This window comes from Drosophila santomea, chromosome 2R (assembly GCF_016746245.2).
Source record: "Drosophila santomea strain STO CAGO 1482 chromosome 2R, Prin_Dsan_1.1, whole genome shotgun sequence".
Taxonomy (NCBI): domain Eukaryota; kingdom Metazoa; phylum Arthropoda; class Insecta; order Diptera; family Drosophilidae; genus Drosophila; species Drosophila santomea.
Genome location: NC_053017.2, coordinates 11,449,078 through 11,460,702, shown reverse-complemented (window position 1 = coordinate 11,460,702; position 11,625 = coordinate 11,449,078). Strand labels below are relative to the sequence as shown.

Genomic DNA, 11,625 nt, shown 5'->3' with positions numbered 1-11,625 from the left:
CATTGCATATGGACTGGAGATAGATATAAAAAGGGTTTCCATGGCAACGTCTTTTTTTTCGACCACAACAATGTGAACCAACTCAGAATTAAAGTCGATTGGTTCCGGCAATCAGTTGCAACATGTCGCTGTTCAATGTCTGCAGCTGGTGGTCTGCCCAGTGTTCCGATCCTGGAGAGGAATACGATGTGGCTAGCTTGCTGTGCGCTCGCTTTGGCTTGGAGACTCAAGAAAAGGACTACATTATTGTGGGCTCCCAGACGGGTCAGCTGAGTATCTACTATCCACACAGCAGGGGTTACGATGCCACCGACCTTCTTTTGGAGAGCCAAATGGAGGCTCCCATTATTGGTCTATATGCTGGCAAGTTTAGTGGGTGAGCTTATCAGAATATGTAGCCAAGTGTTTCCACAACAACTGAACCTCATTCGCAGAAATGTTCGCAATGAGAACGCCAATCAATTGGGCGTGCTCCTGCCGAACGCCATTGTCATTTACAATGTTGTGGCCATCGGAGGATTGGCGGAGCATGGGACCCAGTTGCGTCTGCAGGTGCAGGCGGAGCACAAGTTCCAGCGCGTCTCGTTTGGACTGTGCCAAGGTCATTTTGGCCAGGTGAAGGGACGGGAGTTTTTCTGCGTGGTGCATCTGGATGGCACATTGACCTTTTTTGAGCAGGATGGCATATCGTACGAGTGCCGATTCCCAGGGCACCGGGCTCTTCCCGCTCCGGTGGCCTATTGCGAGAGAACCGATAGCTTCTTTCGGTTCAGTGCCACGTGGGATCTGCAATGCTTTAGCTATCAGGATCTGTCCCACTCGCTGGTCACCAAGAGCAGCTATCAGCCAACCTGGTCGCAGGGCGTTGGCGAAGGCATTGTTGATATGCGGGTGGTGCAAGTAAAAGAGTAAGAATCGGATTTCGAAATAGCTCTCCTTCACTTTTAATGTTTTGTACAACCTAGGAACTGTTCGTACATAATGATTTTGGGCGAACGAAACTTCATCTCCTTGGATGACAATGGAAAGTTCAACTTTATGCTCAAGCTGGACTACGCTCCAAAATGTTTTACCAGTTTTGTGGTTGGCTACTACTGGGGTGAGATTCTTCTCCTACTTTATCTGAAATATAATCTTCAATAGGATGTACATTACTAGAGCCTGGGGCCCGTCTAATCAGCGCCATAATTTCGGACTCCTCCAAGTTGCATCTGTACGAAGAGGCCAACATCATTTGGGCAGCACAGTGGCCAAATCAATCACCCGCTCCGGTGGCCATACAGCGTTCGAATGTCCAAAATCTTGCTGGTGCAATCGTTACATTAGGCGCGAGGGGTCAGCTCGATGTGGGCTACCTTGGCGCTGATCCCTTTCAGTTCCAGGTGCAGCCCCTAAACATGGAGGAGCTAAGTTTCGCCCAGGCCCACAAGGAGCTTCAGAAGCTGGAGGACGAGATCAAGGAAGCAGTGGACGTGCGGGACATGGATGCGCTTAACCAACAGGCGGCGGATCAAGTGCGACTAAGTTTCACCATCGAGCAGGAGACGAACGATGATCTGGACACTCTCCTCTTGGACGTGCCAGCGGATGTGGCTGTCAAGGAATTGCCTTCGGCCAAGGGCTTGCTGCGCTGCAAGATCAAGGCTGAGCTCGCTGAGTTGCAGCTGGTGTTTCAGACACCAGATGGAGTACGTTGCAGTCAGGATACAGTGAGCTTTGTGAATGTACCTGCAGGCACAAGCAAGGAATTTAAGCTGGACTTTTACACTGCGGAGTTGTTACATATGTATAGCACCAAGGTGGAAGTGGTGGCATCATTTTTAAGTACCAGGGTGAGTGAAAGGATTTCATATAAATTAAGAGTACTCAACAGATCTTGAATTACTATTAGGGTATTCCGCGGGTCATCCAGCAAAGCGCCAACCTTCCGCTGTCCATGTTCTATCGCACTTGTCAGCCGCAAAAGGCGGCTGGAATCAAGCTGACGTACAGCACCACCAGTCGGCATGTGAGCCCCAAGCTGGCCACCTTCTTCGGGGAGTTCCTGGAGGAGCAGAGCGATAGCCATGCTCTGGGACTCCAATTACTTTGTCCAGGACTTGAGAAGCAGAGTGAAGTAATCACCGTAGTGGCCGCCAAAAACTCGAATCGCTTTCGCATACAGTCCGACTATGTGGAGACCTTCGCCATGATCCTGGAGCGGATTGTGGAGAGAACTCTCCAGCTGGACAACTCAGCGGGCCTGATCAAAATGGACAGGAAGAAGCCGAAGCGCGGAGTGCTCAACCGCAGCGTTGAACGCCTTATGGCGGCTCCTTTTTTACCCACCCAGCCAATCCTCCATCGGATTGACGTCCACCATGAAACCCAGCAGAGTATACGGAAGCAAACGGTGGGTTCGTCCTGTAATTTGTACTTTGTTTTGTAATTTCCCCTTTGTTTCATCCACAGGACCAGCTGGAGGACCTGTGGCAGCAGTTTAAGACCCTGCAGCGTCAGTTGCAGGAGCAATCAGAGAGTGAGCCCAAGGAGGCTCTCACCATGCAAATCGAGTCCAACTACGACCAGCTAATCCTGGAGGGCGATAAACTAGTGGAGATTAGGAGGGATGAACGCAAGTAGGGGTCGACAATTAAAACCCATTTGGATATTTTTATTTTAACCAAGCCACCTCCTCGCTCACCCACTTAAATAATTGTCATGCCTATACCTAGTAATTACTAATGGATTGAAAAGTATATCCATTCTATGGTAAACTTTTATTATTAGTATACTAGGTGTACTATTTATAAAAAGTGCGGAAATAGGCAAATACAATTTTTAGGTTTAAATGTTGGTAAATAGAACTTGTTTATTTAAGTACTACACGTCATTAGTTGTACACGGTAGCCTAGGTCCCCATTGCTGATGTATATCTAACTAATCATTTTTATCGATTTCAGACAGCGCTGCGACCTGAACTGCGCCGTAGCATTAGCCAAATGGATTATTCATGCCTTGAACCTGGAGGAACGCGTTGTCAATGTGGTAAGCTCAGTGCTGAGTGTGCCCATCGAGGACTGGACTGAACTGGCAAGTGATAGAAAAGTTAAATGTGAAAATTTAGAATAATATTGAAGGTAATTATAACAGAGTTGGGAGGAGTCGATGGCGCCCGGCATTGATATGCTGCATCATTTTGGGCCGCTAACCCGCTCAAAATCCTCATCCACACATGGATTACTGGATGCCAACGCAGGAACCAAGGATAGTTTTGATTACAGCCGCTTTAGACGACACTTTGCCACACTTTTCGACAGGATTGTGAGATTAGCCGCTTCCCCAGTGGCAGTTAACATTGAAAAAGGCAAGGAGGAACCTTCCACGGAGGAGAAGCCACCGCCAATTCAGCAAGTGGATGAAATCGGGAATATGCAGCGCATGCTGGGCGAGAAGGGCTTGCCACTGGTGCCACCGAAGCGAAAGAGCAATATGAGCAGCTCCCTGGAGGCTGTGGAAGACGATGAGGAGTACGACGAGGAGGATCTTCGCGAGGATGTGGGCTATCGCAAGGAGTATGGAGCCACCGATCAGAAGAACCCAAACAACAAGAAGCGATCTGAGTGGGTGAACGAGGACTTTGAGCTGCCCACCACCGAGGAGCTATTCAGCGACCTGGGCATCTGGTGGTAGGCTTAGTGGCATTGGGATAGGGTTTGGGGGATTCTGTCTCAATAAACGTGCAAACTGTCAAAACCGAGATCTTTATTGGCTCGCTCTCAACTTGACAGGATGACAACAGCGACAGCTGCTGGACCCGAGATCTGAGATTCTGGCGGCGATAAAGCTTCGTAATCGGAATTTGCATAACCAGCAACGACAGCCCGCCATCCAGATACGAATTCATATTCAGACCCCTAACCAGATCCAGGGTCTGTGGGAGTGCGGAGATTTGTGTGAATAGGATGCACAGGACGGACTCGTGTTTGACGCATAGTCGCAGATAAAGGAAGATAAAAGTCGCGCCAGAGGCTTCACTGTACACCAGTCGACAGTGGGCAGAGTACCAAGGAAGCTGTGCACTGAAACAAAAAGAGCAGAAATATTTCTTAGTGCCAAAATACTTATTACACCATAAACCTTCTTTTTTTTTTTGTCATTTTTTCTTACCAACCATTAACCAATTAATATGAACACTAGGTTAATTTATTATAAACTTCCAGCTTTAACTCAATTTTTTTGTGTGCAACTCCAGCTGGGACAGATGCTGTGAACCCTTGCTTGCTCCACGTGAAATCCCACACATGGCGAGCTGAGTTATAGGAGTTACTGTCTGATCTAGGCTACAGCTCCAGTTGCTGGACCGTAAATTGGCCACAAAAGACGGCTGGAATGTCAGGTCTCTCCTTTAGGACTGGTCGCGTGTTTGTTACCAAGATTGGAACTGAAGCTGACTCCGTCATCGGGTGCATTGAGCACATTGTTTGTGCGATTCGCTCGTTTTTCATGGGGGGAATGCAGCTGGCTCATTGATGAATTAACTGCTTTTTAATGTGATCTCGAGCAATTAACAATTAATTTGCACTTCGATGATGGGACATCATGTTTTCGGAAATAATGAGTGCAGGATAGGTCAGTCACATGCAGTAAGCCGTGAAAAAACCTGAATGCACCTTGGGTTGAAAGCGAATCGTTTCTACAACTAATTTTTTTAAGGAATTTTTTTAAGTGATTCCAGTGCATACTGATAACTCACAAAATACATACAAAATTTTATGATTAGTTAAAAAAAGTAAATCAATAACAACTCAATACCTTAAATCTGAATTTTGAATGGCGTATACGCCTGGCTAACAAGTTTTTAAAGGGCTAACATTTGTTTCCAAATATTTGGTGCCCAAATCCCAGTGTCCGAGAACCGCTTTCGATTGTTTCCGTTAACATTAATAATTGAGTGCCCGCTGAATTGGTAATTAGCAACAAGCCAAATTTAGCAGCCGGAACGACGATAAACAAAACATGACGTATCAATCAGTTAGTGCAATTGTCAGAAAAGCAATAACAATCAGGCAGTTTTGATTAGGTTCATTAACTAATGTGTATTTTGGTTGTGCATTTATCATTTGGTTGATTAGCTAAAACAAATTGTGATTGGGATTGTATTGCTCCTTGGTGGAACAGAGGGCGGGATAGTCCGGATTACTGCCCGTCCGGCATTCAGAGGCGGGCTTTCCGGCATTGTAGACAGGAACTCCGATGGCATAGACACTGGCATAGTTGCAGGCGGTGTTGTAGATGTAGAGGAAGGGGTACTGTGGATTGGTGAAGCGCATCATGGCACAGCCCACATGGGTGTTCCTGTCCAGCACTGTTTCCACAAAGTGTCCATACTTTTCGCTGAAGAAATGAAAGAAGTATGTTAGTGGGCTAGGTCAGTGGATGAGTGGGAGCATCGATCACTTACAGGTTTTTGGTGAGCTTAAAATCGGTAATGTAACTGCTGTCGATGAGTTTGTGCTCTCCAAACCACAAGCCCATCGACTGCTCCACCAGATTGGTCACGTTCAAGTCCCAGTTCCTCCGACGATCGACCCCACAGAGATTCTGACCCAGATTCCGGAAGCGGTAGCTGTTGTGGCATTCATCGTGCTCCAGGTAACAGGTTTTCAGGTTCAACGTGGCCAGGTACTCCAGCTCCTCATCCCACACCATGGTGGCCATGCGGGTGGCCGGATAGTATCCGGGCAACGATCCAGAGGCAATGTAGTTCCTTCTCTTGTTGTGCTCATCCACGATCAGTCTGCGATAGGGTTTCAGGTCCACTATAGTGGCATCTGGGGAGCAGGTCTCATGAAAATTCTATGGGATGCAAACTGTTTTAAGCTGTTTTTATGTGCTGAGGTATGAAAGTATCTTACGCCATCGTTGTTACACGCTATGTGCACCGTGTTTTCAGGACACAAATCCGGATCACACCAGGACAAAGGTTGCGCACTGGCCATCCCCAGGATGATCAAGAGGCAACTGATCGTTTGGAATCTACCGTACTTCATGTTCACTGAATCTCACTTAGGGCTCAAATGGTAATGTAAGTCCTGACCACCGGCAAGGCGATATTTATAACGAAATTTTGATTTGCAGCTGTTTAATTTCGGCGGGTGTTTGCCGATTCCGATCCCGATCCCGATACCAATCCCGATTTCGTTTCCAATCCCGATCCCGATCTCAGTCCGAAAACGAAACCGCAGCTTGAGACAGGTCAAGCGACGTTTTATGAATCATTTCCATTTTCGGGGGCCGTTGTCTTTGTCTTTGTCTCTGTTTCGGATTTCACATCCAAAGAGCGTTCACACCGAAAACTTCAAAGTGCACGACTTCTAGAAAAGCTCGAGCAATAAACCCCTGCGTTGCCGGCTGGGAAGACTCTCCACTTTCCTGGCTCCCCAGCTCCGCAACTTAAATATAGAATATTTAAGTAGATCGTTAATCCCCGAGTCAAGTTCAAGCCAGAGAAAGCTAACTCGAGGCATTTAGTTAAGGTTTGAGCATCCATTAGACTGGTTAGAGGTGCCATTTTCAGCTCAGTCTGCCGAACATTTAAACCACATATTGCAACCAAGCGTTCTATTATTTAATACAAAAGATATCTGAAAGTGGAGCACCCGTTTAAAGATTGATAGCGTGGGTGTTTCTGGCAGTTCAGTGACTTTGTCACTCTGCAGTTTCCAGTAGTTCACATTGACATTGACCCAATTGGTGAGTTTAGATAATCGGGTATTATTAAATGGCAATATTCTTGTTTGTTTGTCGCTGCACGAGCTAAGCTAGGTTTTCAAAGATCACCGGACAGGTTCTCACATCACAATGGAGAAATCAATAACTTCTGCGCACAAATCAAATAAAAATGTTGTCATTTGCATATGCTCAGGCACATCGTTATGAGTTGTTGGCCAATAACAAATGAAAGTTCTGTGCGCCAAACCAGTCTGAAAAGAGTAGGACTGGCTTTCTTAGCGATTCGCATTGTTTATTTTGGTCGAGCTCCGTTGGCTTACAGCACAACCTGTGGGTTTATAACTCAACTGGGATTATGCAATGCCAGCCGGGTCAGAAGTCAGCGGTGGCGGACTCCCTCCCGATGATGACGCCGCATTTAAATAAATTATGCAAACTGACTGGAATCGATGCGATCATTTATTGGCTTGTATTCGATCTAAAGCTACGGGCTACTAAATACTCTTGGCAGTTGTACCTGAGTGGAGGGAATCCCTCTTTTTGTGGAGAACTATTACCAATTGGGATCGTACACCTCGCGGGTGGAACATAATCCCGGATAGAAGGGGCTCCTGCCCGTGGTGCAATGAGAGCCTGCACGTCCAGTCTCATAAACTGGTGCTCCCAGGGCGTAGAGTGAAGCATAGTTGCAGATGAAGTTGTAGATATACACGGATGGATAGTCGGGCCGTGTGAATCTCATGATGGAGCACCCCACCGCGAAGTTCTTGTCCACACTCATCTCGGCAAAGTGGCCATAGTCCTCACTGATTCAAGGAATATCGTTAGTTCCCAGAACATCTCGGACATTGCCCTTTTCACTCACAATATTGGGGTGACTTTGAAGGAGTCGATGAAGCTGCTGTCTATCAGATCGAATTCGTTGAACCACAGACCCAGACACTCATCCACCAAACTGGTCACATTCACATAGGGACTTCTTGGACGCCACACGGCGCACAGATTCTGACCCGAGTTGGCATAACGAAAGGTGTTGTGGCAATCGTCGTGGTCCAGCTTACAGGTGCGGGTGTTCAGCATGGAGAGGTACTGCAGCTCGTCGTCCCACACCTAAGGATGATATGGGATATTAGAGGTTAGTGCCATAACACATTTGCCTGACTGAGCATCTACCATTGTGGCCATTCGGGCGGCAGGATAATAGCCTGGTACTCTTCCGAGAGCCAGGAAGTTTCTTCTCTTGTTGTGACCATGCAGGAAATCCGCCTTGTGCCGACTCACATCCACTTGGACTGCATCTGGCTGGCAGCGTCTGTGGAAATTCTATGGGAAGAAAGCAAACGTATCTTGTAAGTAATAAAAAACTCGGGGCCAATAAATCTCTTTCAGACTATAAATTTGGAGTTTTAATCATTTATTTAAATTTTGTTATCTTCGAAAAATTCCCGTATCACAAACTATGTCTTGATTAGTGCAAAAAATAAAAAACTTTGGACAGTATTATTGTAGAAATTCGCAAGACTTGTGGCACAATCAAATTTACGATCTCTAATTATGATATCCATTTGAATTTGAATCGAATCCCCTTGAAACAAGATTACGCCATTTGATTAAAGATCAGGGGCGATTAAATTTAAATATAAATAAATTAACCGACCAGATACGTTCAACTATATAATATATATTTTAATTTCGCCGTTTTTTTACAGCAATTTTATCTCTTACTCGCATGTGATCATTACTCAAGGTATAACTTTTTGACTGTTAATTTTTATAACCTTTCATTTATTAATAATTTATTTGCCCGCACTTACTCCAGTATTTCGGCACGCGATATGTTTCACACCATTGCCGCATAACTCTGGATTACACCAGGAATAATCCGTTGCCAGGACCAACTGGAAAATCAGCTGTAATACAGCCAGGAAGACACTTCCACGAATCAAAGGCGTCATATTTACAAGCTCACTTTTAAGAATTAAATAAAATTAGAAACTAAATGGGAATGCTCCTGCTGTCACTCAAAATTGGGCACTTTCAATCAGATTGTGGCCAAAACCGTGGCCGTCTTTATTGGATGTTTCCGTTTGAATGATCACAGAACTGCGATCGGGGACTAAGTCTTAAACTAAGCAAGAGTGCTCGGGTGCTAGCCGACTTTTAATATACATACTATCTCTCTCCGGCCGATTCTAATGCCATTTCGCAAAGCCCGACTTGGACAGACCAAGCCTTTCTAACACGTTTCGAAACGAAACGAAACGAAATGGCCAAGAACAAGTTTGCACAAAATAATGATAATAAATATAAATATTAATTTGAGGGCCAGTCGAGCGGAGGATGAGTGTTTATTCCCGGTCTCAGTCTTTCGGTTCCATTTCATCCCGCTTCGGCTTGAGTTTCTACAATCGTGATTCTAAAATTGTGCAAAATTAGACAAATAAAATAAAAAAAATTAGGAGAGAGTCTATAGGGGTTCATGGTTGCCACGAGTTAGGAGCTATCGACCGATCTATGTGAGCAGCATTTGGTTGACAGCCCATAAAATGTGCGCGTTTGATGTTAATTCGATCGTTAAGCGGTCTATATACAAATGTATGTATATATCTGATCCAACTATATTTATATTGATCCAGCTATTCAGCTACCAAAGCTTGGGAATCGCGGTGCAATTAATTGTCCGACTTTTATTGACACATATATCCGAACAGTACCGGAGCTGGCTGCGCCCATCAGTCCATCAGTCTAGAACCCATTAGGCTAAATTTAGTGGCCTCAGTATGCAAATTTCAACGGCGATTATGCCCGATAAGGCGGCACTTAAGACCGACGCGTGATTTAAGCTGATTTCCACAGATTTATGGCGGAGAAATTCGAGAAGAAAGGTGAGCATGTGTGCTGCTAATTGATGGCTTGTAGCATGTGGAAAGGTTTAAGATGCGAGAACCTCTAATGTTCTGAGCTACATGGTACTGGCAACATTTTTTAACAGTATCTGCTCAATATTCAACATGCATTTTTTTAATCAATAGATGTGGCTACCAGGTTATTGGGATGCGGCAATCTTGGTTCCCACCACTGAAGTCAGGCATCAAAGATCGCTGCGCCATTATGTCCCCTGATTCCCCCGATCGGGGCAGATTACAGGATTAGATAATGGCAATTAATACTCAATACCGATGGCACTGCATCAACTTCCGTCATGAGCAAAACACCAGAGTCGAGTAAATTTTGCATAATTACAACTGATTGCGATGGGGCTTGGGAACAAATAAATTGCTACAAGTAACTCGGAGAACAAGCGAAATCATTTAATACAATTAATAATACAATAATCCGCATTGTCCCAGCCCGGCATGTGCCAAAAAAGGTAACCAAATCTGATGGATGCCAACCAGTTTCGGCTGTCCAAAGCCGATGCAAAAAATATAAATAATAAACGCCAAAAGTGGCTCTCGACGCCTTTCTGTCTGTCGAAGTGCTAAAGCCAATCACTGCGTGAATCGCACGGAGTGGGGAGGAAAGTCTGAACTTGTTCTAGAAAGTCCTGAGTACGCACTCCTCGAGCATAATTATTCAAATGGCCCATAACTAGGCACTTAATTAATTGCTTCGATTCTTGTGGGTTTGCTTTCCCATTCTGACACACGCCATCGCCATTTAAGCCAACGCTGAATACTTGATTGCCAATTTAAATAGTCAAAACCCATTAGAATCGGCGAGAGGGAGACACAGTGTGCTAGATGGACCATTAAGTCACAATTCATTCAGACATTCATCTCGTGTAAGCCCGACTAATCTTCCCAGGCATTTGTTTTTTAATTACCCACTCGACGCTGATTGACAGCTGAGTGGGTGAGGATTTGGGTGGGGGAGGTGTCAGCACTTGATAACTAATTTGCACAGCTTGTTAACTGCAATTAGGTGTTGCCAAGACGTCTTAATCAGCATGCTAGCAGCGGAGTGGGCATAACTCTAGGCATAAAACGGTAATTTGCGAGTTAAGTCATTATATTCATATGGAGCGTGTCGAAATAGAAGACTAATCCACACTTTAAATTACTTGCTAATAAACTCAATTCGAAGAAATCATTTGGAGCGTGTCAAATGGAAAACAACATTGTGTTTCATTATAGAAGAAAATCGCAAACAAAAGCATTTCAAGCGATCAACAAAACTTTGAGATATGCCAAACATTTATTTAGTTTGAAATTTAATATTATTATTTAATTTTCTTAAATTAATTGATATGAAGTTCCTTGCAGTTCATTCCAGTTCTCTAGTCATAGTTTTGGTTTTTTCTGTGAATATTATATGTCAATATTATATTTCTCTACCCATTTCGCTGGTGAATCGCTTTGAATGGCCACCCCGTTTGCGGGTCATTTAGGTCAACGCCAAAGAGTATGCTACAAATTCTTGGCCCACCCAGATAATATATCTCACTCTCTCCGCCGCCGTATCAATAACATAAATAATGCTTCATTTGTCCAGTTCTGTCAACAGCTTTGGTTTCCCACATCCGGAAATGGCATCTGCTTGCTCCTCCCGCTGCCAGTGGACAAGGACCCACCCATTCAATCTTAAAATACGAAGTGCAGGCCTTGGGTCAGTTGTGCGTGGGTGGCACTGGTCTTCCATGGAAGCCGCTGACATATGGATGTATGCGCTAATGGCCAAAACCGATGACAATGGATGCTCCCACGCATCCGTCGGGTGATTCATGCGTTTCCACTCGCTTATGCACACTTTGGAATCACATCCTTGGCTGCTGACTGCACACAGAGAAAAACTAACTGAGCATCATTACTCAATGTTCCTCCCAATTGAAAAAAACCGAATAAACCGAATTTTTTGTAACTAAATAATATCTACCTTATTTATAGTTTCCTAAGATGGTTAGCATATATG

The 11,625-nt window shown here is 44.9% G+C and overlaps 3 protein-coding genes and 1 long non-coding RNA gene across 4 annotated transcripts; 2 read left to right on the top strand and 2 right to left on the bottom strand.

Moving 5' to 3' along the window:
• The first annotated feature begins 122 nt into the window (after positions 1-122).
• On the top strand, positions 123-3,716 carry LOC120445357 (protein PTHB1). The gene is made up of 8 exons (XM_039625702.1): positions 123-376; positions 435-908; positions 966-1,099; positions 1,159-1,832; positions 1,892-2,392; positions 2,452-2,618; positions 2,943-3,072; positions 3,133-3,716. Exons 1-8 carry the CDS (start codon positions 123-125, stop codon positions 3,670-3,672), a joined length of 2,874 nt encoding a protein of 957 aa, XP_039481636.1. The 3' UTR covers positions 3,673-3,716.
• Positions 3,717-5,114: 1,398 nt separating this feature from the next.
• LOC120446037 (antigen 5 like allergen Cul n 1) lies at positions 5,115-6,032 on the bottom strand. The gene is made up of 3 exons (XM_039626801.1): positions 5,898-6,032; positions 5,444-5,838; positions 5,115-5,376 (listed from the first exon to the last, which is right to left on the bottom strand). Exons 1-3 carry the CDS (start codon positions 6,030-6,032, stop codon positions 5,115-5,117), a joined length of 792 nt encoding a protein of 263 aa, XP_039482735.1.
• Positions 6,033-6,558: 526 nt separating this feature from the next.
• LOC120445116 (antigen 5 like allergen Cul n 1) lies at positions 6,559-8,669 on the bottom strand. The gene is made up of 4 exons (XM_039625263.2): positions 8,529-8,669; positions 7,888-8,037; positions 7,580-7,824; positions 6,559-7,520 (listed from the first exon to the last, which is right to left on the bottom strand). Exons 1-4 carry the CDS (start codon positions 8,667-8,669, stop codon positions 7,268-7,270), a joined length of 789 nt encoding a protein of 262 aa, XP_039481197.1. The 3' UTR covers positions 6,559-7,267.
• Positions 7,712-8,720, top strand: LOC120445117. Its single transcript, XR_005615721.1, has 4 exons — positions 7,712-7,849; positions 7,911-8,063; positions 8,424-8,461; positions 8,534-8,720. It is a non-coding gene; the product is annotated as an uncharacterized LOC120445117 (long non-coding RNA).
• Positions 8,721-11,625: the final 2,905 nt, after the last annotated feature.

Bases quoted from the DNA above. Each gene is read 5' to 3' on its own strand.
- LOC120445357 (XM_039625702.1), top strand. From the start codon at position 123: ATGTCGCTGTTCAATGTCTGCAGCTGGTGGTCTGCCCAGTGTTCCGAT. The intron at 1,100-1,158 runs GTGAGATTCTTC...GTACATTACTAG, and splicing joins TGTGGTTGGCTACTACTGGG to AGCCTGGGGCCCGTCTAATC. The intron at 3,073-3,132 runs GCAAGTGATAGA...TAATTATAACAG, and splicing joins TCGAGGACTGGACTGAACTG to AGTTGGGAGGAGTCGATGGC.
- LOC120446037 (XM_039626801.1), bottom strand. From the start codon at position 6,032: ATGAAGTACGGTAGATTCCAAACGATCAGTTGCCTCTTGATCATCCTG. The intron at 5,839-5,897 runs GTAAGATACTTT...TGCATCCCATAG, and splicing joins TAGCGTGTAACAACGATGGC to AATTTTCATGAGACCTGCTC. The intron at 5,377-5,443 runs GTAAGTGATCGA...TCATTTCTTCAG, and splicing joins TTTAAGCTCACCAAAAACCT to CGAAAAGTATGGACACTTTG.
- LOC120445116 (XM_039625263.2), bottom strand. From the start codon at position 8,669: ATGACGCCTTTGATTCGTGGAAGTGTCTTCCTGGCTGTATTACAGCTG. The intron at 7,825-7,887 runs GTAGATGCTCAG...TATCATCCTTAG, and splicing joins CCGCCCGAATGGCCACAATG to GTGTGGGACGACGAGCTGCA. The intron at 7,521-7,579 runs GTGAGTGAAAAG...TCCTTGAATCAG, and splicing joins TTCAAAGTCACCCCAATATT to TGAGGACTATGGCCACTTTG.